The sequence below is a fragment of the Perognathus longimembris genome, chromosome 17, assembly GCF_023159225.1.
Source record: "Perognathus longimembris pacificus isolate PPM17 chromosome 17, ASM2315922v1, whole genome shotgun sequence".
In the NCBI taxonomy this organism is placed as follows: domain Eukaryota; kingdom Metazoa; phylum Chordata; class Mammalia; order Rodentia; family Heteromyidae; genus Perognathus; species Perognathus longimembris.
This window is the reverse complement of record NC_063177.1, coordinates 52,087,125-52,113,577: the sequence shown is the minus strand read 5'-3', so window position 1 is coordinate 52,113,577 and position 26,453 is coordinate 52,087,125. Positions and strand designations below refer to the sequence as shown.

The 26,453-nt window shown below is 55.5% G+C and overlaps 3 protein-coding genes across 4 annotated transcripts; 2 read left to right on the top strand and 1 right to left on the bottom strand.

Moving 5' to 3' along the window:
• On the top strand, nt 1-16,420 carry Slc25a19 (solute carrier family 25 member 19). The gene is given in 9 exon segments (XM_048367209.1): nt 1-136; nt 7,606-7,775; nt 7,966-8,121; nt 10,299-10,329; nt 10,332-10,387; nt 10,390-10,470; nt 12,901-13,084; nt 14,289-14,419; nt 15,828-16,420. Coding segments are annotated over 8 exon segments (954 nt in total). The 5' UTR covers nt 1-136; nt 7,606-7,643; the 3' UTR covers nt 16,011-16,420.
• Nucleotides 16,421-17,971: 1,551 nt separating this feature from the next.
• Mif4gd (MIF4G domain containing) lies at nt 17,972-21,795 on the top strand. Of its 2 annotated transcripts, XM_048367211.1 has the most exons (7): nt 17,981-18,222; nt 19,115-19,254; nt 20,237-20,346; nt 20,501-20,656; nt 20,765-20,857; nt 21,354-21,615; nt 21,655-21,795. In XM_048367211.1, the coding sequence occupies exons 2-6, from the start codon at nt 19,173-19,175 to the stop codon at nt 21,579-21,581; spliced, it is 669 nt and encodes a 222-aa protein (XP_048223168.1). In that variant the 5' UTR covers nt 17,981-18,222; nt 19,115-19,172; the 3' UTR covers nt 21,582-21,615; nt 21,655-21,795. The 2 variants fall into 2 exon arrangements, with proteins under 2 accessions (XP_048223169.1, XP_048223168.1); XM_048367212.1 differs by having other exon boundaries at nt 17,972-18,222; nt 21,354-21,795.
• A 146-nt stretch (nt 21,796-21,941) lies between these two features.
• Mrps7 (mitochondrial ribosomal protein S7) lies at nt 21,942-26,309 on the bottom strand. Its single transcript, XM_048367210.1, has 5 exons — nt 26,112-26,309; nt 25,491-25,682; nt 25,078-25,141; nt 23,704-23,871; nt 21,942-22,524 (listed from the first exon to the last, which is right to left on the bottom strand). Exons 1-5 carry the CDS (start codon nt 26,192-26,194, stop codon nt 22,303-22,305), a joined length of 729 nt encoding a protein of 242 aa, XP_048223167.1. The 5' UTR covers nt 26,195-26,309; the 3' UTR covers nt 21,942-22,302.
• Nucleotides 26,310-26,453: the final 144 nt, after the last annotated feature.

Here is a 26,453-nt window from a genome sequence, read left to right as displayed (position 1 = left end):
GGGAGCGGAGCGCCGGGGCCGCCCGGGGCCGGCGAGGTGACCCCCTCTGCTTGTGCTCTCGGGGTCCCCCTCGGGCCGTGGCCTGCTGCGACGCCACCCCCCGCCGGCGCGGACGGCGGGGGCCACCCACGGGCAGGTACGCACGCGGGGACGGGGAGACGCCCACGTGGCCCGCCTGATCTGAGAGGCATCCTCGGGGGTGAAACTCCGCGCCGCCCGGCACCCCCTGTGCGCGCCCCGGCTCCCCCTCCCCGGTCCCCGGCACCCCTCCCCGTCCCCGGCAACCCTGTGCGCCCCCCGGCTCCCCCCTCCCCGTCCCCGGCAACCCCTGTGCGCGCCCCGGCACCCCTGTGCGCGCCCCGGGACCCTCCCCGTCCCCCGGCACCCCCCTCCCCGCCCCCGGCACCCCCCTCCCCGTCCCCGGCACCCCCTCCCCCGTCCCCGGCCACCCCCTTGTGCGCGCCCCGGCTCCCACTCCCGGTCCCCGGCACCCCTGTGCGCGCCCCGGCACCCCCGTCCCCGTCCCCGGGACCCCCTCCCCCGTCCCCGGCACCCCTCCCCGTCCCGGCACACCCCTCCCCGCCCCCGGCACCCCCTGTGTGCACCCCGGCACCCCTCCCCGTCCCCGGGACCCCCCTCTCCTCCCCCGGCACCCCCTGTGCACGCCCCGGCACCCCCTGTGCACGCCCCGGCACCCCCTCCCCGTCCCCCGGGACCCCCTCCCCGTCCCCGGCACACCCCTCCCCGCCCCCGGCACCCCTCCCCGTCCCCGGCACACCCCTCCCCGCCCCCCGGCACCCCCTGTGTGCACCCCGGCACCCCTCCCCGTCCCCAGGACCCCCCTCTCCTCCCCCGGCACCCCCTGTGCACGCCCCGGCACCCCCTCCCCGTCCCCGGGACCCCCTCCCCGTCCCCGGCACACCCCTCCCCGCCCCCGGCACCCCCTGTGCACGCCCCGGCACCCCTCCCCGTCCCCGGAACCCCCTCCCCGACCCCGCCCCCGGCACCTGCACACTCGGGCGCCCGCCCGGCATGCGCGATCTGCGGCCCGCGGCGGGGGGGGGGGGGGAACAGCGCACCCCCAGGCGCCCGACGCCCGAGCGTCCACGCCGGGACCGCCGCGACGCCCCTAGGCCGCCCACTCGGGCGCCCGGGCATCCGATGGCACCTGTCTGCCCAGCCTGGGGCAGTCAGGTGCACCCCGCCACCCACCGCGGTAGAATGCCCTTCGGTGTAGCATCTGATCTCCCAAGGCTGACTGGCACAGGATTTTTGTTCGTTTTGAGTCGGGGTCTCGCCTTGTAGGCTGAGCTGACCTCGAACTGGTGTTCCTCCCGCTTCAGCCTCCTAAATGCTGGGATTGCAGGCTTGTTACCATCATGCTGGGTTAAACTCAGGCCTCTTGATCTGAGTCTAAGGTTATGTCTAGCCATGCAGAACTGCCTATTAACAGAATTCACACACAGCCCCCCCTCCCTCGGGGTGAGTGGTGCAGTTGTGGGCTCGGCTTCCACTGGGAAGAGAGAGACCGAGACCCTCTGCTGCTCCCAAAGCCGAGCCGGGACACCTGCCGCCAGCGCTAGCGGGCTCCTTCCCTTCCCGAACTGCAAGAAACTTGATACTCGCCGTGTGGCTAGTCCTTGGGTAACCCTGGCAGAGGTTTAGCCCCTCATTGATTGCCTGTTTCAGTTACTTCTCACAGGCGCCAGGAAGGGGCTTCGAGGGAAGGGGGAAAGGGGTGAGGTATGAAGTGGAAGATGTCAATGTGTAGGAAGAGATCTCCTTGTGGGGCTAAGTATTCCAGTAGTAGAGGAATTCTGAAGCTCCTTCTATAATCATGTTATCTGTGTTAGGAAAATGGAGGAGAAAGGAAGGAAACCGGCAGGACTCAATCTTCCACAGGCCAGAATTGTTTATTAACAGAAATAGAGCTGCTGCGAGGGACACAGCCTTCCCAGGGGCTTGGAGACTGCGAGGGGGTGAATCTGGGAATCAGGCTTATCTGGGGTCTAAGCAAGGAGGCAGAGGTTACTGGGAAAGGTCAAGGGAGGTGGGGGGCTTTTCAGTTGGGCCCACAATGGGCTATGTACACCTGGGCTTAGGTGAATTGCCCTCCCTGCACATCACAGCAAGTCTGCACATGCCTGGGGTTTTGCCTGGTGCCTGTATGCGCCTGGGGTGGGGGTGGGGTCAATCTTTCATATTCCATCTTTTTTTTTTGCCAGTCCTGGCGCTTGGACTCAGGGCACTGTCCCTGGCTTCTTTTTGCTCAAGGCTAGCACTCTACCACTTGAGCCACAGCACCACTTCTGGCCTTTTCTATATATGTGGTGCTGAGGAATCGAACCCAGGGCTTCATGTATACGAGGCAGGCATTCTACCACTAGGCCACATTCCCAGCCCCCATATTCCATCTTTCAACACATAGAAAGAATGGGAGAGAGGGGAGAGGCAAGTCCTTCATGTGGCATCTTTGGATGCATAAAAAGAGGGGGCTGAGGAGGGAGCAACATGGAGTGATGAGAACAAAGCAGATCCCCATCATTTGAAACCCTGAAGGAGTATAAAAAGCTGAGGGACTTCGTGGTCTTTTCTGGGACGTCCTGCTGACATGGCGATGTCGAGGAGTCACTGGGGCTGGGGTCTTCAGGGGCCAGGTCTGCGCTGGGCAGGGCAGGGCAGGGCGGGGTAAGCAAAGCCTCCAGTTGCCCACAGTACCTTGGCGTGCTCCTAGGTGGAGTCCTGAGTGAGGGCTGTTATCCTGCCAAAGAGGAACTTTTTGAAAGGCTGACAAGATGGCAGGACTCGATATGAGTAACACAGGAAAACACACCCCAGGCACATGCCAGAAAAATTCCATTTGGAGCATAATCCCAGTTTGGCCTATTACAGGGAAGGAGGTGTTTCCCTATAACTGGAATACAGATGTCTGGACTGTGTAGTATGGATGGGAAATAGAAATAGCAGGTAACAAAGGCTAGAAAGTAAGTTCCTGTCCAGTTAGAAGATAGACAGGCATGGACATTAGATGGGCGAGCTTATTAAATGTTTTTCTTGATCTCCTGGCTCTAATTTTGAAAGGGTGAATGTAGAGAGGCTCCATTTAGGAGGTAACACTATCTCCTCACTCCTCTCCACGGTCCCTCATCCCCCAGGTTGGCTGGGTCCTGAGGGCCTAGGTGTTTGTTGCTGGGATGACTTGTTCCAGTTTGCATCTCATTGTCAGTCATGGGGTTTGAACTCAAGGCCTGGGAACTGTCCCTGAGCGTTAATGCTCCAGGCTAGCACTCTACCACTTTTAGTCACTGTGCCACTTGGAGTGTTTGTCAGGTTAATTAGTGATAAGTCTTTTGAGCCGTACTTCCAGCCTGGCTCTTTGCAGTTAGTTGGGAGATGGAGTCTCAGAGGGATTTTTCTGCCCAGGCTGGCTTTGAACTGCAGTCAAAGGAGTCTTTGCCACCAAAGCCCCTTTTTTTATTTCTAATTAAAACAACAGGGAGATCAACTAGAAATAGTTATTCTTAATTGCACATAACGCTTTATGGTACTAACTGAGGTTAAGACATTGTAGGTGTCACTAAGCCTCTGTGATTACAAGAAGAATGCAGGAGTTGGTGTCCTTTTAGCTCTGTATCCAAGGCAGCTTACATATTAAACAGGAAGAAATTGCATTTGCATTGAAAGATGTTCATTTGAAGGACCCTGACATAAACACTTAAGTGAACTTTAGCTTACACAAACAATTACTTTTATAGATGATACATAAAGAATGAGATGCTAGTTTTCAGTGTAAATCATAGTAGCCAACTTTACTCAAGCTCTCTCTCTCTCTCTCTATATATATTTTTTTTTTAATTTTTTTTTTTTTGCCAGTCGTGGGGCTTCAACTCAGGGGCCTGAGCACTGTCCCTTGCTTTTTTTTATTATTATTATTTTTTTATTTTCTCAAGGCTAGCACTCTGCCACTTGAGCCACAGCACCACTTCTGGCCCTTTTGTATATATATGTGGTGCTGAGGAATTGAACCCAGGGCTTCATGTATACGAGACAAACACTCTTGCCACTAGGCCATATTCCCAGCCCTCAAGCTCTATATTTTAAGACATTCATATCATCTACATACTCAAACTTTCTGGGGTTTGTAACATTTAAGACAATTCCCAAATCCTCTTTTATCCAAAGGAATTCATTTCTCAAATTCCTTTTCCAAGGCTTTTGTTACTAACTTTTCACTTCCCTTACATGTTTCTGTTTTTAATTTGTACTTGGATTAACTCTTAAGACACATTTGTTTGTACCCAAATCTGATAAGCATTTTTGTGGCTTGAGTTTAAAACCACCCGCCTTGTTCCTTTAGCCTGTGGAGTCAGGTGGTCTCTGAACTCCTTCAAAGGAGATTAACTGTGACTCCATTCACAGGCATTTGGGGGCAGAGAAGTTTACTAGGTTACTTTTTTTTTTTTTTTTACCAGTTCTGGGGCTTGAACTCAGGGTCTGTCCCTGAGCCTCTTTGTGTTCAAAGCTATCACTCTACTACTTGAGTCACAGTGCCACTTCAGGCTTTTTCTGTTTATGTGGTGCTAAGGAATCAAACCCAGGGCTTGATGCATGCTAGGCAAGCACTCTACCGCTAAGCCACATTACCAGCCCTAAATTACTACTTTAATTTAAACTGTTCTTCCCCTTTATCAAGGGAATAAATAGGCTTACATCCCAAGTGGCTAAGAGCAGGGCCGAGTGCAGAGTGGCTGACTACTTTTACTGATAAAGATTTTTCCCTTCTGTTAAGATGCCCACTTGATAATTAACCTCTTTAACACAAGGTTCACATTTCTCACATGGCTTGTTTGTTAGGTTTGTTAGGGGAGGAGGCAGCACTTTTAACCTGTAGACATTTTTGGAGGATGCACAATGAAGGTCCTGAAAGTGAATGTGTGAGCGGTTGGCTAGAGCTATCTGAAAGGTGTGTGTGTGTGTGTGTGTGTGTGTGTGCGCGCGCGCGCGCGGGGGGGGGGGGGGTGGGGGGGTGGAATTTCTCCTTCTGCAGCCTCTTAGAGGAGTTTGCCTTAAAGGAGAAATCAAGACCCCAGATCTGAAGTGAGTAGGCCCAGGAAAGAGAAAAGGAATAGATTTGTGTCTGAGTCCCAAAGGCAAAAGGGATAGCTTTGTTTTGGGTATTCTATGAGATTTTTGGGGTGGAGAAAAAGGAGAGAGAGAGAAGAGAGGGCAAAGGTCAACAGCAGAAGTTTGCTTGGAGCAGACAGTTTTTACTTAGAGAATCCAGACCTCTAAAGAGGAGAGGAATGTAGCTACCGGAGCCCGGAAGGAGAAAAGACTTGGGCTTGGACCTGCTGATCCAGGATGGCTAGCCTTTAAGAGGGAACCTAGAGGCGGTCACTGGGACCCTGCCTGCGTCTCACTCTCAAGGACACAAGTGGAAGGGCTGTCAGTGGGAATGGAGGCAATGTCATGGTAAACGATCTCGGGTCTGGAGGTCATCAGAGAGGAACAAAGGAGGGAGGAGACGGAGATTGCTACAAGGCAAGGCCTTTCTAGAGGAGTTAGCAGGGAGGCGAACAGCACCGAAGGACTTGGTGAGCAAGGCCGGAGAGCCTAGGATTGGACTTGAACGGAGGTCAGAGAAAGACTTGGTGGGCAGAATAGGATGAGCAGAGGGGGTCTCGGGAGTGGAGGTAGAGGAGCGCTGGGGTGCAGGGGACCTTGGACCCCTCACCGTTTTGTTGGAGAAGTGTTTACATCAGTAAGAGTAAAATCAAAGGTTCGGAACTCAGGCCAATGGTGGCCATGGTTTACGTTATAGATTTTGGTAGACAGTTTTCTTTGACTGGAATCAGTCATCCCAAAAGCCTTTAGACCACAGGCAAGCCAGCGGGGTGTCTCCCAAAGACAACCTGGAAAATTTGGTAGGAATACCGGAGCCTGTCCCTCTGCTTCAGGCATCCCTGAGGCTTTGGGAAGGCAAAGGAATGGATCTCAATTATTCGGAGAAGGAGTCCCCAAAGTCCTAATTAAAAGGTGTCTGGTGGTCAAGCAAGGGAGAGACTCCTGGGGACCCCACAGACCGGAAGGGAGGGACTCCTGGAGCCCTGATGTCTGGGTTGTCCTGAAGGCCTCCCGCCTGGAGATCAGGAGTCCAGGGACAGGGTGAGGGGAAGAGAATAGAGGGAGAGATGAGGCCTTTTCTGGGTTTACACAGGGGGCCCATACTCAAGCCATGCGGGGCTGCCGTCCACGAGGCATGCACCGCTTACAGAGGCAAAGGCCACAAGGTCAGTCAGGCGGCTGTTTAGCCCAAAGTAAGCTCGGCAGGCTCTGCGCTCCAGATGGAGAAAGGCCTCGGAAAGAGAAGGAAAAAGGCTCGATGAGAGGCGGCCAGGAGACCGGCGGAGGGAGGGACCCACTTATTCCAGGAGCTTGTCCTCTTCCGAGTTTCAGCACCATACGTTAGGAGGATGGTGGAGAAAGGAAGGAAATGGCCGGACTTGTCTAACACAGGCCAAGACTGTTTATTGAGCTAGAGCCTTCCCACGGGTTTGGAGACTGCGAGGGGGCGACCTGGGACCAGGCTTCTATGGGGTCTGAGCAAGGAGGCAGAGGTTAATGAGAAAGCCATTAGCTCAAGGGAGGTGGGGGGGGGGGGCTTTCGGTTGGGCCCACAATGGGCTTTTACAGCGGGGCGTCGGTGACTTGCCCTGCCTGCACATCGCAGCAGATCCACGCACACCTCGGGTTTGCCTGGTGCTTGTACCTGGGAGAAGGGGTGGGAGTCAATCCTTCCATATGTAGTTTTAGTTTAGTTGTTTTGTTCATTTCCTTTTGCAGTTCTTGGATTGAACCAAGGGCATACCACTTGACCTATGTTACATCTCTTAGTCGTGTGTGTGTGTGTGTGTGTGTGTGTGTGTGTGTTAATCCTAGCAAATTAAAACAATTTAGAGATGTATAAAGGGAGATCTGCCTGCCCTCTGTGTTTGTTCTGTCCTGAGGCTCTTTCCACATTATTTGTAGCATGCGGTCATTGTTATAATGGCTATGTAGTGTTCTCCTGCGTGGATGTCACATCACTTAGTGTATTTATTCTCCATTTATTTATTTAGTACTGTTTTCTGTTTGTACTGGGGCTTGAACTCAGGGCCCTGTGTTCTTACTCAGCTTTTTCACTGAAGGTTGGCACTTTACCTCTTGAGCTACACCTCCACTTTGGGCTTTTTGCTAGCTAGTTGGAGATAAGGATCTGGTGGATTTGTCTACCTGGACTGGCTCAGAACCTCAATCATCAGATCTCAGCCTTCTGCCTAACTAGAATTACAGTCATGAGCCACCAGCACTCATTAAGTCCATGAGACTCATCTCCAATGAACAACCAAGAAGCTGGAAGTAGAGCTTAAGTGGTAGAGTGCCAGCCTTGAGTCCCAAAGCTAAGGGACAGCACCTAGACCATGAGACTGGCACAAAAATAAAACAAAGATAATGAAAGGCAGTGCTGATTTAGACTGTGGGGTAGGGAGGTCTGCTGGGAGGTGAGGTTGGAGCTGGGGCCCTAGGAACCCTGGTGTGTGTTTACTCCATGTCTCTTACATTTAGCTCCATACTGATGGACATTGGATGGGCCAGAGGCAGGGATGGTCGGCTATGACCCCAAAGCAGATGTCAGAAATAACTCCAAGTTGGAGGTGGCGGTGGCAGGGTCTGTGTCTGGATTTGTCACTCGGGCGCTGATCAGCCCCTTGGATGTCATCAAGATCCGTTTCCAGGTACCCCTTCCCCCCCATTTGCCGTGTAATGGGCTGGAAGACTCGTTGAGTCTTTCTTGCAAAAGCAGGTCCTAGAACTTGCAATCCTGTCGGAGGGAAGAGTTTTGATGCTTTCCTGAAATGTCCCTTCCCGCCCCCGCTTGCCCCCATCCTGCCCTCTCCATCCTGACCTTCCCCACTTTGATCCTAGCTTCAGGTGGAGCGCCTGTGTCGCAGTGACCCCAACGCCAAGTACTATGGCATCCTCCAGGCCTGCAGGCAGATCTTCCGGGAGGAGGGCCTAGCAGCCTTCTGGAAAGGACACATTCCAGCCCAGTGTCTCTCCATAGGCTATGGAGCAGTCCAAGTAGGTGGCAGGGGACCCGGCCAGGCCCCCTGGGGTCATACTGCGCAGTGGAGGCCCCGAGGGAAGACCAGGCAAGGGGGAGCACTGCCCGTGGTGGCAGGGAGTGACAGTCCCCACGCTGTCCACTTGCCTGAATGGAAACTTGCCTGGCTCTTTGAAGACGTCATTAGGCTGAGCCTAAACTTAGCCATGCCCCCTCCCCCACCCCCACTGTTCATCCTGGTGACGCAGGTATCGCACCCAGGAGACCAACTTGACACTATGTCCTCATTGGCTCGGCAAAGGGCAATACTGAGGCCCTACGGTATTTGAAATAGTACCTTCAGCCATGTGCATCATTTGAATTGAGAAGGTAGGCCAGGTATGACATGGATTACCAGGATGTCAGCTTGGTGCTGGGGCCTCAGGCCTGTGCATGGTGGAGTTGGGATTACAACTGAGGCCTCTTGCTTCTCGTCCTTCATTCCTTTTGCTGCCTGCCTGTGTATTTCATGGCCTTTCTGCCATGTTTCCTGGCACTTGAGGCTGTGTGTTGTAAATGCCAGCCCTCGTGCAGTGCAGAGTGTGGGCCTTACCCTGATTTTAAGCCCTGTACCTACTTGGTCTCCCAGCAGTCCTTTGAGGTAAGTTCTATTGTTGACCCACTTTTACAGAAGAGACCCAGCCAGTTCTAAATAAGAAAGCAGCAAAGACACAAGGCAGGTAGCTCAATGGTAGAGCACAAGCTTAGCATATGGGTGTATATGAGGTGCTGTGTTTGATCCCCAGCATGGCAAAGTGTAGCTGAATCAAGCAAGGCACTGGTGGCTCACACCTGTCATCCTAGCTACTCAGGAGCTTGAGATCTGAGGATCGAGGTTTAAAGCCAGCCCCTGGTAGGGAAGTCTGTGAGACTCTTATCTGCAATTACTCAGCCAAAAGCCAGAAGTGGAGGTGTGGCTAACGTGGTAGAGCAACAGCCTTGAGCAAAAACGCTGAGACAGCACTCAGATCCTGAGTTCAAGTCCCAGAACTTGCACAAAACAAAACAAAACAACATGCACTGGTGGCCCATACCTGTATCCTAGCTACTTAGGAGGCTGAAATATGAAGATTGCAGTTCAAAGCCAACGCAGGCAGAAAAGTCCCCATGAGACTTATCTCCAGTTAACCACATAAAAACCAGAAGTGGTGCTGTGGCCCAAGGGGTACAGCACTACTAGCCTTGAGTAAAAGCAGCTCAGGGACAGTACCTAGGCCCTGAGTTCAAGCCCCAGGTCTGCCCCCCCACCACAAAAATAAAAAAGGTCATGATGAGACCTCCATTTCAGCAGAAAAAGATGGGGATGATAAGATACGCACAGATATTTCTGCCCCCGCAGGTTTGAACCACAATCCTCAGATCTCAGCCTCCTGAGTAGGTGTGGGTCACCAGGGCCTGGCTGGCTTTTTTTCTGTGGTACTTGCTAGGCAAGCACTCTACCACTGACCCACACTCCATCCCCCTCTATAGACTTTCTTCTTTTTCTTTATCATTAAGTAGTTGTACAAAGAGGTTTCATTCAACAAATCAGTTTATAAATCAGTGCATCTTTTTTGTTGTTGTTGTTGGAGACTGAGACTCAGTACCTGAGGCCTTTGCTCATTGGCTAGCATTCTACCCACTGAGCCATGCCCCCAACCCCTGTACCAGGCCTCGTGATCAGTGTCACCCCTCCTGTCATTCCCCCAGCCCCACCCACGCATCCCTCCTATGTCTATGCAATGACTGTCAGAACCGTGAAAAAGTCAGCAATGGACTACAGAATGAATGCAGGGCCCGCTCTCCCTTTCTCCATTGGTCAGCACTAGCTATTTTTGAGATAGGGTCTCATTTTTATTTTATTTTATTTTATTTTTTTGCCCCAGGCCCACTCGTGGGCCACCGTCTGCCTTTTTTTCCTGTTCCATTGCAGCTGGGATGACAGACCCAGCCCCCCCCCTTCCAGGTATGGGTGGAGATAGGGGGGGTCTTGGGTAGTGTGGCAGGGGCGAGGGCTCAGGTGTCACGCACTTGGTTCTTATTCTTGGGTCCTTCCCCGGGTGGGTGCGCGCCGGGGGCCCCTCTGGGGGGAGGACTTGGCCCCCCCGGGTCCCCAGCCCCCGCCCTTCCCTCCGGGGCGCTGACGCTGACCCTGTGGCCGCCCCTGGCCCCGCAGTTTCTGGCGTTCGAGCAGCTGACGGAGCTGGTGCACAAGCCCACAAGCTGAGCGCGCACGAGTACTCCATCCACTTCCTGTGCGGCGGCCCTGTCCGGCCTGCGCGGCGACCCTCACCGTGCACCCCGTGGACGTGCTGCGCACGCGCTTCGCCGCCCAGGGCGAGCCCAAGGTGAGCGCCCCGCCGGCGGGGGGACGGGGTGCGGGCTCCGGGGGTGCTCATCCTGGGCGGGGGGGACAGAGCTGGGCAAGCCACGGCCAACTAGGCTGCCACGTGCCCACCCCCACCCCCAGCCAGGGGCCTGTGGGTGTGACACGGAACCAGCACCCGCGGGAGACCCCCGGGAGAACAGCGTCTGTGGAAGCCAGGCCCAGACCCTGGGGCTGTAGAATTGGTTTCCACAGAGAAGGACTCGCCGAGAGGCCAGGGATGGAGCCCTGAAGTTGACCTCCACCATGATCTCCAGTGGACATATTTAAAACTAGCATCAGCCAGACCCAGCGGCCCACACTTATCCGAGGTGGAAGCAGGACGGGCAGGAGGGGCTCTACCCGCCTGGCTGCATAGCAAGACCATCCCATGAAAACAAAAAGAGAAAGAGTCTGGGTGCTGATGGCTCATGCCAGCACCCCGGGGGCCAAGACCTGAGGATTGCAGCTTGGAGCTAACCTGGGCAGGAAAGGCCCTGAGACTCACTTCCAACCAAGCGCCAAGGGCCAGAAGTGGAGCTGTGGCTCCCAGTGATAGAGCACCACCCCAGGGATAGTGCCTATGCCCTGGGTGCAAGCCCCAGGACGGATGGGCTCGGCACGCTGTGGTTTTTAGCTCTGCCCGTCCTGTGTCTAGCTCAGGGTGGAGATCCTGGCTGAGAGGCTCTTTGTGGCCAAGATCCTGGTGACATTTGGGGGAAAGAGCACTGTCCTCTGGAAAGAGTGGAAGACAAAGAATAGGCAGAAGAGCTAAACTGCCATGGGGCTTCAGGGTGACTGTGCTGGGAGAATTGGGATGGATGGGGAGAAAGGGAAGGGAGGTTTCCAGATAGAGGTCATGCTAACTTCAGCAGGGTGGAGGAGGCACCTGAGTTGAAGGAAAAATGGCTGGTGACAACTTTTCTGTTCTTCTCTTGATACTGTTCAGCACTTAGTGAAGGCTCAGGACAGAAACACTGAGGAGAGAGAATAGCATATTACCTCTGCTAAGCAGAAATGACCAGAGGCCATTGGCTCAGACCAAGCTCCTGCTTTGAGCCTGACTTGACATCACAGTGGAGTCACTCACCCTTACATTCCAGCTCACTCTAACTGACACTAGACTGTTGATCTGACCTTCCAGAAATCGGGATTCAAGCAATAACAAAACAGCAAAACCAGCTGGCCCACACCTATAACCCTAGGTATAGTTCGAAGCCAGCAAGGTCAGGGAAGTCCTTGAGACTCTTATCTCCAGTTAACTGCCAAAAGAGCTGGAAGTGGTACTGTGGCTTAAGTGGTAGAGCACCAGCCTATAATACAAAGAGGCTCAGGGACAGCACCCAGGCCCTGCCCTGAGTTCAAGTCCCAGACCAGCAAAAACAAACAAACAAACAAGATACACACCCCCATTCTCCTCAGGGGAATGTATCTTTGTTCTTGGCTTTTGCTTTTTTAGAAGCAGAGGCACAAAATGGTAGCTCTGGGCAGGATCTTTGCTCTTGCTGGTGGCCTTCCCTTAGGGCCTGGCACCTTCCCAGAGGCCCTAGGGTAGAATCCTTTGGGTATGGCTGCCAGTACTGCAGAGGCAGGCAGCAAGTAGTGCAGATCTAGCCTGGCACTAATGTCTCACGCCTGTAATTCTAGCTACTCGGGAGGCTGAGATCTGAGAATCACGGTTCAAAAGCAGTCTGGGCAGAAAAGTCTCCATGCGACTCTTACTTCTAATTAACCACCAGAAAACTAGAGAGGTGCTGTGGCTCACAGTGGTAGAGCCCTAGCCGTGAGCAGAAGAGCTCAGGGACAGAACCCAGGCCCTGAGTTCCAGCCCCAAGACTAACAAAACATAGAAAGAATGGCATATAGTCATCCCCCCCTCCCCTTCCCCGTGCCCGATAGAACTGTGCCTGCCCCTCACCCCTCGAGGCATTGACCACTCTTCCAGGTTCTGTGTGTCCTGTGGGGCAGAGTCACCCATACAATTTGTTGGACAAGTAGGGTATCCACTCCGTGCGGCTGTGTTGGTTGCCCTCTGGGGGGCCCCCCAGTCCTGGGGTCTTGTCCCATTTAACAGTTGCGCTGTGTTCTTGTGGAGCCAGGTCCCATCCTTTAAGGAACCGTCACCCCACAGATGGACACCCCATCTCTTGTTCCTCGGGATGCTGCGGTGACTCCTTGGAACCATGCTTTTGGGAACACATACGGACATAGCAGTCGAGTAGATGTCTAGCAAGGAAGTTACCGAACACCTCACCCTTTTAGTTCCTTCTGCCTAGCACTTTGTTCTGTTCTATGTGTAGCAGGAGAAACCGTGCCCCCGGCAGCGGGGCTTTAGGTGAGGGAGCTGTGATGGGCAGATCTGGGCTGAACTGACTTGACTGAGCTGGCTCAAGTTGCCCCTGTGTGTGTCCAGGTCTATAAGAGCCTGCGCGAGGCCGTGGCGACCATGTACAGGACTGAGGGCCCCTTGGTCTTCTACAAAGGTTTGGCCCCCACCATGATTGCCATCTTCCCCTACGCCGGGCTCCAGTTCTCCTGCTACCGCTCCTTGAAGCACGCCTACAACTGGGCCTTCCCTGCAGACAAAAACCAGACTGGTGAGCTATCCCCAGCCCAGCTCACACCCTTGACCACGCCACACGCAGAGGGAGGGGTCACGGCAGGAGCGAAGGCCCCACTGCTGTCCAAACTGGCCCTGCAGTACAGCTGGGCATTCACTTGAACCCGGGGCCGTAAGCATGACCTGACTGGCCACACAGCCAGCCCTGCTGTATCCAAAATTCATTCCCAGTCATTGGTCCTGGTTTCCAGTTTCTGTCAGGAGTCCAACTGGCAAATTGCTGCCAGGTGCCAGTGGCTCCCGCCTGTAATCCTATCAAGAGGCTGAGACCTTGACCATCCTGGTTCAAAGCTAGCATGGGTAAGAAATCCATGAGATTCTTTTTTATTTTTGGCCAGTCCTGGGGCTTGAACTCAGGGTCTGGGCACTGTCCTGAGCCTCTTTTTGCTCAAGGCTACTGCTCTATTTATTTGAGCCATTGCACCACTTGTGGCTTTTTCTGAGTAGTTTATTGGAGATAAGAGTTCCATGGCTTTCTAGAGACTCTATCTCCAGTGAAGTACAAAAAGAAGGGGAACTGTGGTTTAATGGTAGAGTGCTAGCCTTAGCAAAAAAGCTCAAGGACAGTGCCCAGGCCCTGAGTTCAAGCCCCAGGATCAACATAAAAAAAACCAAAACAAACATATTTTTCTACTTGTGATTTTTTTGTTGTTGTTGTTGGTCATGGGGCTTGAACTCAGGACTTGGGCAGTGTCCCGGAGCTCATTTTGCTCAAGGCTAGCACTCTTACCACTTTGAACCACAGCACTACTTCTGGCTTTCTGATGGTTAATTGGGAATAAGAGTCTCACTGGCTTTCCTGCCCGGGCTGGCTTTGAACCATGATCCTCAGACCTTAGGCTCCTGAGTAGCTAGGATGACAGGTGTGAGCCACCAGGTCCCACCTGCATGTGATTTTTATGCTTGGGCTGGGAGGAAGCTGGGGTTCCCGCTCCAGCCTGGAGCCCATTCCCGTTGCTGAGCGGGGCCCCGGCCCTCAGGCCTCCAGTGGGGGAACTGCTCAGTAACTCCCGTCCTGCCCGGCCTGTCACAGCACCACTCTGGCTCTGGCGCACTCCCAGGTTACAGTCCCCATTGTGATCTGATCGGAGGGTGCTGGGGGCTCAAGTTTGTAGTGAAGGATTAGGCCTGAGGACCTTGAAGTCCTCCAGGGTCACTCGTATTCCACTTCTCTGGCTCAGGGACCATCAAAAGCCTGCTTTGTGGCTGCGGAGCGGGGGTCATCAGCAAGACCTGTACGTATCCCCTGGACCTCTTCAAGAAGCGGCTACAGGTTGGAGGGTTCGAGCATGCCCGAGCTGCCTTTGGCCAGGTAAGCCACCAGCATTCAGGCAGCTCTGACCTTTGCCCTTGTTGGGCTCATGAAGGGACTGGCACTCAGCTTCTACCCACTGGGCAGCCCTGGCCTGTCACCCTTGCCTTATCCCATGTAGCTCTGTTTCCTTGCATTACTCAGTACAGCTGTGTCCAGTTGAAGAAAAATGAGGGTTGGGGCTGGAAATGTAGCTCAGGGGCAGAGTGCTTGGCTGGTGTGCTTGAGGCCCTGAGTTCAATGCCTTGATACCACATAACCAAACAACAGATCCTTCAGAGCCCAGGCCAACCCCCACCTCAGTTGGGGAAGGTGCTCTGCCCACTGCGACCATCAGGTCGGGGCAGCCCAATTAGTCCACTTTAACTGAAAGAATGAAGGTAACCTGGGCACTAGTGGCTCACGCCTGTAATCCTGAAATGCGAGGATTAAGGTTCAAAGCCAGCCTAGATAGGAAAGTTCATGACCCTCTTGTCTCCAATTAAGCTAAGAGCCAGAAGTGCAGCTCTGGTTCAAGTGGTACAGTGCCAGTCTTGAGCAAAACAGCTAAAAGACTGTGCCCAGGCCCTGAGTTCAAACCTAGTACTGACACAAGAAAGAAGAAAGGGGGAGTGGGAATTCGTTTGCATTAATTCCTTCTGTTAAGGGGTTAGAAATGTTATGGGGTTCGAGGGAGGGGAGTCTCTGTCCCTCCAAGAATCCACCACGCAGAGACAGTCTCAAGCAAAAAGATGGATTTATTGGGAAAGCAAAAAGCGAACTGACCGGCCAGGGACACAGGGCAGACTCAGGAGCTAAAACTACGACAGTGAAAAAAGCGGGCTGACCGGCCAGGGACACAGGGCAGACTCAGGAGCTGCCACCGTGACCCCGAGCAGCCTTCAAATTGGGGTTTATAAAGGTAAAAGCATAGCACAGATGTCGGGGCTTGACGCAGTGGGTAGAGCAAGCAAGAAACAAGTTAAGACATTTACAGAAACAAAATTTTGGGGTCAGGTTGACCTAATCTACTCCCCCCGAACACTTCCTACCATGCTTCCCTAATCAAGATGGAGTCAGCTGTACTCCCTACAACACTTCATCAAGCAAGTACTTACTTGGGATCTGTGATGAACCTCCCCCGTTTTGTTTTTTGGTGCCAGTCCAGGGGCTTGACCTCAAGGCCGGGGCACTGTCCATAAGCTTTTCCACTCAAGTCTGGCACTCTACCATTTGAGCCACAGCTCCATTTCTTTTGGTGCTTAACTGGAGATAAGAGTTTATTGGAGATAAGAGTCTTCTAGGACTTTTCTGCCCTGGCTGGCTTTGAACCATGATTCTCCAATCTCAGCCTCCTGAACAGCTAGGTGATTACAAGCATGAGCCAGCAGTAGGCGGCCTCCCTCCTGCCCTGTCTCCTCTTCCCCAGGTGCGGAGCTATAAGGGCCTCCTGGACTGTACCCAGCAGGTGATGCAACACGAAGGCACGCAGGGCTTCTTCAAGGGCCTGTCCCCCAGCCTGCTGAAGGCCGCCTTCTCCACAGGCTTCATGTTCTTCTGGTACGAGTTCTTCTGTAACCTCCTCTACTGCATCAGGAGGGACGACAGTTAGCTCCAAGGACAGGAGGGGCTTCCAATGGAGGCCCCCCTCCTCAAAGAAGCAAAATTTGCCCGCGGAGCTCCTGTGGCATCGAGGGGTGCTGCCTGCTGTGCCCCCCAAGGCCAGCTTTCTGGGGTCAAGTGGGTGGCCACCTGGACCCACCCTGCTGGGACCCCAGCAGACGGACAAAGGCCTTCTCCACGAGAGACGCAGGGGAAACAAAGCACGTCGCTGGGACGGAAGGGGCTGCCGTGGCTTCTCCTGAGAGACACCTTCCTCTTCCGGGGCCGTGTGCCTGGTTCAGAAGCTGCAGCTGAGGGCCGGAGAGCACTGAGCCCTCCTAGGAGGAGAGTGGGCCCCACCTGGGCTGTTTTCCCCACCAACTTATTTAACAGACATTAAAGCAACAAGCACATTCCTTACCTCCTGCGCCTTCCTTTGCCAGCCACCGCCCTGAGCTGTGTGGAGGGAGGGCCCCACCTCTGGCTCCGCTCTAGCAGCCGGGTTCCTAGACATACAGGCTTGGAACCCACTGGTTTCCCAAAGCCCCAAGCCAAGACCGTTAACAGTTAACTCTGCAAGGGCACTGGTACCCAAGCCCGCGCCCACTCCGTGTGTGTGTGTGTGTGTGTGTGTGCACACGTGTGCGTGCGTGCCAGTACTGGGGCTTGAACTTAGGGCCTAAGTGCTGCCCCTGGTTTTTTTTTGTTCAAAGTTGCCACTGTACTACTTGAACCACAGCTCCACTTAGATTTTTGGTGGTTTGTTGTTGTTTTGCCAGTCCTGGGGCTTGAACTCAGGGCCTGAACACTGTCCCTGGCTTCTTTTCGCTCAAGGCTAGCACTCTGCCACCTGAGCCACTTCCAGCCTTTTCTGTATATATGGTGCTGAGGAATCGAACCCAGGGCTTCATGCGTGTTAGGCAAGCACTCTACCATTCCAGATTTTTGGTTAACTGGAGATGAGAGTCTCAGGTTTTCCTCCCTGGGCTGCCTTCAAATTATGATCCTCACATCTCAGCCCCCTGAGTTAGCCACCACCCCAGCCTCACACTTTTGCTAAGGACCATGCGGGCAGATGTAAAGAGCCCGACAGCTGACAGGAAGTGGGGTGTTTGAGCTGACTGGCTTGAGTAGAAAAGTGGGGTCACTCCCCCAGGCTACCCCAGATGATCCCTGCCACAGGAAGGCAGGTTAGCTCTAGTGGGGGTGAAGGTTTTGCAACCAGGGACTTGGCATCAGTGTCACCTCAGGCTGTGCCTCTGCTCAGCATGGAGCTCTGTGGGTCCTCTTAACCCTGAATGGCAGCCCAGTTTGGGGGGGGGGGCACAGCTGGCACCAGGGAAGTTCCCAGGGGGCCACACAACTTGAGTTGCAGGGGCAGGGAAGGAAAACAGCACCCTTAGGCCTGCTGGATGGAAGGGGGCCGCACCTTCCCCCTGCCCGGGGCCCTGGCTGCAGCTTGAACGCCACACCTACGGGACGGACCCTCGCCTGCACCCCCCTCATCCGGGCCCTTCCCCCTGCCGTGGCGGCCCCTGGCCTGGCCGTGCTGTCCATCCTCCGCCCCACAGCCCACGGGCGAACGTTCCTTCCAAGTCGGGGCCGGGGCTGCGAGGCCCGAGCTGCCGCGCGGGCGCATTTTCCTTTTACTGCGTGGCGCCCTCCTGCACACCGGCTTCCCTCGCTGTGCGGAGAACTCGGCGCCTCCGCGGCTCCTGACCGCCATGGCGGCTCCCCGGAGCTGGGGGGCCGGGCCGGGCGCGCGCCGCTCCCCACGGACGGGGCGGTGTCGCTCGGCCAGGGGTCGAGGCTCGGCGGTGCGGCTCGGCGGGGCGTCCCGGTCCTCCCCCGGGTAGAAGCGGGGACGCTGGCCGCCCGCCCCGTCGTCGGGCCCGGCCACGCCCTCCGCGGGCTCCTCCCACACGGCGGGGCCAAATCAGCCCCGATCCGGTCACCGGAGCTCCGGAGGGACCCGCCGGGCTGACCCCGCACGGGGCACGCGGCCCTCGGGCTTCCTGCGCACCGGGAAGCGGCTCGGCCCCCGGGGCGGGCGGGCTCCGTCCGCGCGGGGCCTCGGGACCGCGCCCCGGCGCGTGGCGCTGGACCCGGGAGGCGGAGCCGTGCAGGCCGGGCCCTGGGCGGCAGAGGGCGCCGGCGAGCCCGCCCCGCGCCGCGGGCGAGGAGCTCAGCCGGGGCACGCGGGCGCGGCACCGGCGCGGCAGGTGGGTCCCGGCGCTCGGGCCGCGGGACCTCACGGCGGCCCGGGCTCGCGGGGCCCCCACGGCTTGTAGGGCCCCACGATCGCCTCCGCCGACCCGGGGGACCGTCCGCGAGCAGAGGGGCCCGGGGCGGCGCCACTGGCAGAGGGGCCTCCAGCGGGCGCCACCTCGGGACGCGTCACCCGCTCGGCGCTCTAGGAGGAAGGACCCAGCTTGCAGCCCAGTAATTACGAGCGTGGAGGGGGCAGGGCTGGGGTTCGGCCACTCGGGAGCCAGTTTAGCAGGCCAATCCCGGCCCCGGCCCCGGCCCCAGCGGGCGGGGACACGGGGAGCCGGGACTGCTGGCTGAGGAAGCGGAGGCGAAGGCGGCCCCGGCGCCCGCCCAGGTGGGCCGGCCCCAGCCCGGGGCTGCCGGGTGAGCGTGGCGGACCGAGGAGGACTCTAGAGGAATCTAGAGAAGGCTGGACTCCTGCTGGCGTGTAGGTCCGCCCGCCCGCCCGTGGCGTCCTCAGCTTTGTCCTTCTGCCGGGACGGACCGTTCCGCCCAGCCTGACACTTGCCCCGCCCGCCCTCCGGCTTAGGCGCCCCAGCTCGCGTCTACCGTAACACTGGCCAAAAATAAACCTGCCTCCCCGGAGAGGGAGGGTGAGCGGCCTCTGCCCTGCACCTCTCCTGATCTCCGAAGCCTGGGGTTGCCTAGGCTGCGCAGGTGCCTGGCTGGCACCCTGTCCGTGCCGGGAGCCGAGCTTGGCGGGCTCGCCGCCAGCCGCCGAATGCCTGGGCTGGCTCGGTGGCACCTGTTTCCAGTGGTGCTTGGCCCCGCCCAGGCGCGAGGCGCAGGGAAGCCCCGCCCCCCCGCACACCTGAGGCCCTGTCCCTCCCGGCTTCTTCTCAGGTGCGGTGACAGCCCCGGCTCAGTGGGGAGCTGCTGCGGCTGCGGCTGGCCCATTGTCATGGGGGAGGCCGGTAGAGAAGAGTATAAAATCCAGTCTTTTGACGCAGAGACCCAGCAGCTGTTGAAGACAGCACTCAAAGGTGAGCAGGGGAGTCCAGGCAACTCCAGCCCGCCTTTGGGCGGGCGCCACCCTTGTCTGGGAACAGGAGTCACGAGACAACTCAAACCAGAGGCAACCTACATCCAGGCCGGTTTGGGGAGGATGAATCAGACATCTCTGCCTGTAAAGCCTTTAAGTACCCATGAAAGAGAACAGGGCTGCTGCCCTTTACGCCTTTGAGGCTGGCTAGCTTTCTGACAGCTTTAATATGCAGAGCTGCAGGATCTGGACAGACGATGGAGGACCCGCTTTCCCACTTGGGCAGTCAGGACTGGAGTTTGACCTGGTTAACAATTAGCTACATCCTTCTGAGCCTGTGGGACCCCCTGCTGCTCCAGTACTGGGCCTGCGCCTGTGGGGTATTGGGATGCACCTGTGAAACTGCTGTGGAATTTGATGTTCAGTAGTCGTTTCTACACAACTAGGAAAACGTGTGCCCTGAGACAGTCATACTTTGGTCTTTTCCAGCAATGTAACCCATTGTCTCTTAGACAACCAGGGGGCTGAAGGCCAGGGCTGCTCCTAGGCATGGTTTCCGCCCATGCCCTTTGGATTTTTTTTTTTGGCCAGTCCTGGGACTTGAACTCAGGGCCTAGGCACTGTCCCTGAGCTTCTTTTGCATAAGACTAGTACTCTACCACTTGAGCCACAGCACCACTTGCAGCCTTTTCTATGTGGTACTGAGGAATTGAACCCAGGGCTTCGTGCATGCTAGGCAAGCACTTTACCGCTAAGCCACATTCCCAGCCCTTCCTTTGGAGTTTTTCCTCCTGTTTCCTTTATAGTGGTGGGGATGGAGCCCCGAGTCTCACGCTCCGTAGGCAAGTGCTCACCCGCTGAGCTACATCCTGGTAGACTCCTGAAGTGTCAACTGTGCTCTGAGGACATCTAATATCCACAGAAGTAGGTGGAGGAAAGTGTGCCAACGGGCAGCTCTGGGTTCCCTCCTGTCTCAACCCTAGATCCAGGTGCCGTGGACTTGGAGAAAGTGGCCAATGTGATTGTGGAGCACTCTCTGCAGGACTGTGTGTTCAGCAAGGAAGCAGGACGCATGTGCTACGCCATCATCCAGGTTGGGGAGTTGCAGAGAGGGAGCTGCTTTACGATGCCTCAGGAAGGGGCACAGGCGAGCTAGCAGAATAGAGCTGTACAGGGAGAGGCCAGGATGGGTGGGGTAGCCACAGCACCGTCCCTCTGGCTCTCATCACCCTCTCCCTGGCTCACAGGCAGAGAGTAAACAAGCAGGCCAGAATGTCTTCCGGCGTGGACTCCTCAACCGGCTGCAGCAGGAGTACCAGGCCCGGGAGCAGCTGCGAGCGCGCTCCTTGCAGGCCTGGGTCTGCTATGTCACCTTTATCTGCAACATCTTTGACTACCTGAGGGTGAGGCCTGGGCAGCCACCCTGTGAGGCAGAGGCGTTTCCAAGGCCAGGCTGGACAGCTTCCCCAGGGCCGCTAACACAGCTGCCCTGACCCCTCTCCTCCACACAGGTGAGCAACATGCCGATGATGGCCCTCGTGAACCCCGTGTATGACTGCCTCTTCCGGCTGGCCCAGCCCGACAGCCTAAGCAACGAGGAGGAGGTGAGTGGTTGGGGAGCTGGTGCCTGACTTGGCTCAGGATGCCAGCCTCCCTCTGCAGAGCCCTTGGAAGGCATCGCTGCTGGGCAGGAGCCTGGCGGGGGCATTTAAGGCCTGCGGCAGTGACACCACAGGCCGCTGGGTCTGGAACGTATCCAGAACAGAGCAGCCAAACCCGACTAGTTCAGCAGCCTCCTTCCCAGTAGGAGAGCCAAGTGCCAGTAGGAACGGCGAGAGCGCCACGGCCGGCTGTAGGAACAGTTGGCTCAGAAACTAAACCTGGGTCAGGAAGTAAAAAGCAGGCAGGAGAGAGGGGCTAAGCAACCCAAGGAGACAGGTCTGAGTCTAGCCTGGCCAGATGTTCCAAGCAAGCTGATGAGTACCCACGATGGCGTAAGGATGAAGAATGAACACAGCAAGGGCAGAGCACAGAAGCTGGCACTCGGCAAGTGCTATCGGTGTCTGGCGCTCAACAGAAGGCTTCCTGCTGCCCTTGCAGGTGGACTGCTTGGTGCTGCAGCTGCACCGGGTTGGGGAACAGCTGGAGAAGATGAACGGGCAGCGCATGGATGACCTCTTTTTCTTGATCCGGGATGGCTTCCTCCTCCAAACCAGTCTCAGCTCCCTGTCGCACCTGCTGCTGCTGGAGATCATCGAGTTCCGGGCGGCGGGCTGGAAGACCACGCCTGCTGCCCACAAGTATTACTACAGTGAGGTGTCTGACTAGGCTTGGCCACAGCACCAGCCATTCTGGAACTCTCCTCTGAAGTTGGTAACAGAGTTCCTGCCTCTCTGAGGTCCCTTCTAAACTGTCCCACCTCCCTACCTAACTCAGTGGTCCTGCCTGGTTTCCTCCCTCCACTAAGGACCTAGAAGACGCCCAACAGACCCGCTCCGCTGCTTCTTCCCAGTGGCCGCCTCTTGCTTCCCACCTGGGCCAGGCCAGAGGGGCAGCTCCTAACCACCGTACCGTGTAACCACTGGCACAGCACTACCACGGTGCCTCGTTTCCCCATCTGTACAGTGGGGTACCACAGCCATCGCGATGCTTTAGGACGCCGAGGAGCGGAGACGGAACACAAGTCACAGCAGACACTGCATTTGACACACTCTGTACAATGACTGCCATGGGACAAGCTCCAGTCAGCTGTAACGAAATGGCCACTCACTCACCGGGCCAGGCCGAGGATTTTCTAATAAATCTTTCTCATACTAAAACTGCTTCCTTTCAGTGTCTAGATGTGTAGCCCCAGCTGAGGGAAGAGAAGAGTGGCCTGAGTTTCTTGGAGGGGATTCCTGAGGGGTAGTTCCTCCTTAGGGGCAGGGGAGGGACACCAGTTGTAGCCCTGAAGGAAAGATGGGCCATCAGCACACTGCTCCATCCTTTGCGGGAAGAAAGACGTCCTTGACTCACAGGGGTCACAGGTCCTTTCCAGTGGCTCCTCCCTCTACCACCACCGGTAGTGGGCCAGGGCACGGTTGGCCTCGGCCATCTTGTGCATGTCGTGCTTCCTCTTGATCACCGGGCCCTGGTTGTGGAAAGCCTCCAGCAGCTCGTGTGACAGCTTCTCGGGCATCAGAGTCCGCCGGTGCTTCTTCTCCCTGCACTCAGTGATCATCCACTTCATAGCCAGGAAGCGGCGGCGGCGGTCGGCCAGCGGTGCAGGGACCTGGGTAAGCGAACGGCTCGGGTGAAAGGGCCCGCCAGGTCTGGGCCTCCTGCCTCCCCTGGACAGCCCCAGTAAGGCTCTTGAGGAGCCTCTCTAGGTCTGTTTCTTTGGCCTTCTCTCACCCTTGGGTGACTTCAGTTTAACAGACAGAAGGCCACCTACTCCGCAAATACTCAATACAAGCCCCTTGTCCTCCTAAAAGGAAAAGTTACCACACTGATACAAGCATGAAGAGCTGGAGGGACTTAGCTACATCAGACCAAGGGTAACTACAAGAATCATTTCCCAGGTTCCACTATGGGTCAGGGGCCATGCCAGACACTGAAGGTGTACATAGTAAGAAAGTCCTGTCTTTAGACCCCAAAACAGGCCAAGAAAATCTTAGGACAACAAATAAATGGTTAAATGCTCAAATAGAGATGTCTCATTAAGTCCAACAAACTAATGAATCATCAGTTATGGGTTAAGCACTGTGCTAAATACAGGCACAGGGCTGGGGATATGGCCTAGTGGCAAGAGAGCTTACCTCATATACATGAGGCCCTGGGTTCAGTTCCCCAGCACCACATATACAGAAAACGGCCAGAAGTGGCGCTGTGGCTCAAGTAGCAGAGTGCTAGCCTTGAGCAAAAGGAGCCAGGGACAGTGCTCAGACCCTGAGTCCAAGGCACAGGACTGGCCAATCAATCAATCAATCAATCAATAAATAAATAAATAAAAATACAGGCACAATAAACAGAGACCTTCAACCTGAGAAATTTACATGTTAGGGATACAGGACGCTGGACAGAAGGGAGGGGAGAGACCCCCAGAAGATGTCATTTAGCCACTTCTTTGCTCTTTTTTGTTGTTGTTGTAAGGCTTGAACTCGACCCAGGCCATGTCCCTGAGCTCTTTCACTTAAGGCTAGCGCTCTACCACTTTGAGCCACAGTACCACATACAAGATCCTCAGATCTCAGCCTCCCAAGTAGCTAGGATTACGGGTGTGAGCCACCAGCAGCTGGGTTCTCTTTTCTATCTATCTCTACCTGTGATCTCTGTCTATACTACAGGATTCAGAGGAGTGGATCCTGACAAGTCCTAAATCTAGAGGACCATGACTCCTGGCCCAATTCTGTGCCTTCCCACCCCTGCCTTGTTCCACAGGTAGGCAGCCCTGCTTTCTTGCCCCCATCACCTGGTAGAAATGGCCACCTTTGAGGATGGATACTAGCCCAATCACAGGCTCACAGTTTTTCAGTGCCTGGTGGAAGATGACATAGGGGTTGCGTTCAATGGTTGCCCGTTCCTCTGCAGAAGCAGCGTGGTACTTCTCAAACTGCTTCCTTTTCACTGCTTCCAGAGTCTGCAAAGGGAGACATCAGAAAGGGCCGCTCAGGCTCCCCACAGAATTTACTAGCTTAGCACCTTGCCTTTTACTTGCATCAGCCCTGGCCGGGCAGCTCCTTCCTCAGCACATCCAGTACAAATGGCTCTAAGTTTCTCCTGTTTCACTTGGCTAGTACAGGCAGGGTGCGCTGATGTAAGGGAAGTGACACTCTTGCAGGACTGCAACAAAGCCTCCATTTTCTCACACACAAGGATGTATGTGTGCGTGCACGCGCACACACATCAGTCCTGGGGTTTAAAACTTAGTATCTGGGTATTGCCATAAGCTTATTTGCTCAGGTTAGCACTAACACTTGAGCCACGGCTCCACTTCCAGCATTTCTCTAGAGGGGTGTAGTTAATTGGAGATGAAGAGTCTCACAGGCTTTCCTACCCAGGCTGGCTTTGAACTGTGATCCTCAGATCTCAGCCTCCTGAGTAGTTGGATTACAGGCATGAGCCACTAGCGACCGGCCTTAATTTTTCATAGTACTAGTGATTGGGCTTTGAGCTTGCTAGACATGAGCTCTACCACTTATTTATTTATTTATTTTTGTGCCAGTACTGGGGTTTGAAGTCAGGGCCGGGCACCATCCATTAACTATTTTTGATCCTGGCTGGATGTCCACCACTTGAGCCACAGCGTCACTTCTGGCTTTTTGGTAGTTAATTGTAGACAAGACTCTCACAGACATTCTTGTCTAGGGTGGCTATGAGCTGAAATCCTCGCATCTCAGTTTCCTGAGTAAATAGGATTACACTTTATTTGGTTTCTGAGTAAGTATCTCCCCAATTTTTCCCTGGCTAGTCTCAAACTCACAATCCTGCTTCTGCTTCCAAATAGTGTTACAGGCCTGTACCCAGCTTCATTCTGTACTCTTTGTGTGTGTGTGTGGGGGGGGGAGGGATGCTGGTAGTGAGTCAAACTCAGAGCTTAGACTCTGTCCTGCAGTTCTATTTGCTCAAGATTGGTGCTCTACCACTTCCAGGTTTTGGAGTTTTCCTGCCCAGCCTGGCTTTGAACAAGATTCTCAGATCTCAGCCTTCTGAGCGGCTAGGATCACAGTCATGAGCCACTAATGCCTGACCCATTCTCTAATTTTAAAGTGGAGATGTACCAGGAAGGGTCCAAGGCTAGAGGAAAACAACCAAAACCAAACAAACAACAGGAAGAACTGTTTACCTGGTTCATGAGGGATCTGGCCAGTACCTTGTTTCCTCCTTTCATCATCATGTTGGTGAACTTACTTCAAGAAAGAAAGAAAAAAAGGAACATGGTTAGCTTTCCAAAGCTGTATCATGGAATTCTTTTTTTTTTTTTTTTCACTTTTAACTCTTGTGCCAGTACCGGGGCTTGAACTCGGAGCCTAGGTGCTGTCTTTAGCTTTTTCACTCAAGGCTGACATTCTACCATTGAAGCCACAGTCCCACTTCTGGCTTTTTGCTGGTTACTTGGAGATAAAAGAGTATTCTGGACTTTCCTGCACAGGCTAATGGGTTACAGGCACGAGCTGCCCGGCAGTATTTAGAAATGCCTTACCATAGTCCCTCCCTGGGATAGTCCCAGTCCACGAAACAAAAGGGTTTCCATCTAACCTGATCACTGGGTCTGCAAACACAGAGCTGGTTTTCGCGGATGGGGCAGCTTTGATGGGCTGCGTTTTCTTGAGCTCCTGCTCATATTTCTCCTCCCGGGTGAGTTCGGCCAGAGGTTTGCGGTAATGTTCTTTATCAGTTAGGGGATCCCTGAATTGAGGGCCATAGCGGCTCCATCTCACCTGGGTTAACCTGGGAGTGGAAAGAAGAGGCTAACAAGCTGACTCCACAAGTGAATAAGCTTGACTTAACAATAGGCATGTTTGCCAGGCCCACTGACGAGGGCTAGCGGCGCCAAGCACCCCAAGCTAGACATGCACCCCCGGAATTCTGGCTCTTGTCCCAAGAGGCAGAAGGACCTGCTCCCTGTCCAGGGCCGACAGACAGTAGGTTCGGCGAACCCCGACGGCATCTCCTTTCCTGGCCCTGCCGGCTCCCACGCCGGCCCAGCTTCGGGCTCGGGACCGATCTGGCCGCTCGGGCCCGGGCCCAAGGTCGCGCAGGGGGAGGCTCGGGTTCCCTTCCCCCGGGCGCAGCGCGGCCTCCCGGGGCTCCCTTCCTTCCTGGCAATCCTTCCCTAAAGACCCACGAGGCGCGCCCGGAGACCCGCCGCCCTCTCACCCCGGAAGCTGCCAAGCAGCACGCAGCACCCCGAGCGACAGGCCGGACCACCCGGGCGCCGTTCTCAGCGCGGGGGCAGCCATCTTGGCCGGCTTCGAGGACCCCGCGAGGGCTGCCCTCGGCACGCCTGAGCGAATGGCGAGATACACGGGTTAAAGACGGCACAGGGGCCTAAAGTCTCAATCTCGCGCGTTAAAGTCTTTCACCCCGACGCGCACAAAAAGAAAAGAAAAAACAACGAAGATCCAGAAGAACACATTAATAGTCCCAGTAACTGTCGCAGTCTGGCGCGACCTCCGGCGGCAGCACCACCTCCTCTCAGGCCCCCATGTATGCCGCACC

What these genes read in the sequence shown, in the direction of transcription:
- Mif4gd (XM_048367212.1), top strand. Translation starts at nt 19,173, where the DNA reads ATGGGGGAGGCCGGTAGAGAAGAGTATAAAATCCAGTCTTTTGACGCA. An exon ending in ACATCTTTGACTACCTGAGG is followed by an intron (nt 20,657 to 20,764) that starts GTGAGGCCTGGG and finishes TCCTCCACACAG; the next exon opens with GTGAGCAACATGCCGATGAT. An exon ending in GCCTAAGCAACGAGGAGGAG is followed by an intron (nt 20,858 to 21,353) that starts GTGAGTGGTTGG and finishes CTGCCCTTGCAG; the next exon opens with GTGGACTGCTTGGTGCTGCA.
- Mrps7 (XM_048367210.1), bottom strand. Translation starts at nt 26,194, where the DNA reads ATGGCTGCCCCCGCGCTGAGAACGGCGCCCGGGTGGTCCGGCCTGTCG. An exon ending in GCTGCTTGGCAGCTTCCGGG is followed by an intron (nt 25,683 to 26,111) that starts GTGAGAGGGCGG and finishes TTCCACTCCCAG; the next exon opens with GTTAACCCAGGTGAGATGGA. An exon ending in AAGGTGGCCATTTCTACCAG is followed by an intron (nt 22,525 to 23,703) that starts GTGATGGGGGCA and finishes TCGCTTACCCAG; the next exon opens with GTCCCTGCACCGCTGGCCGA.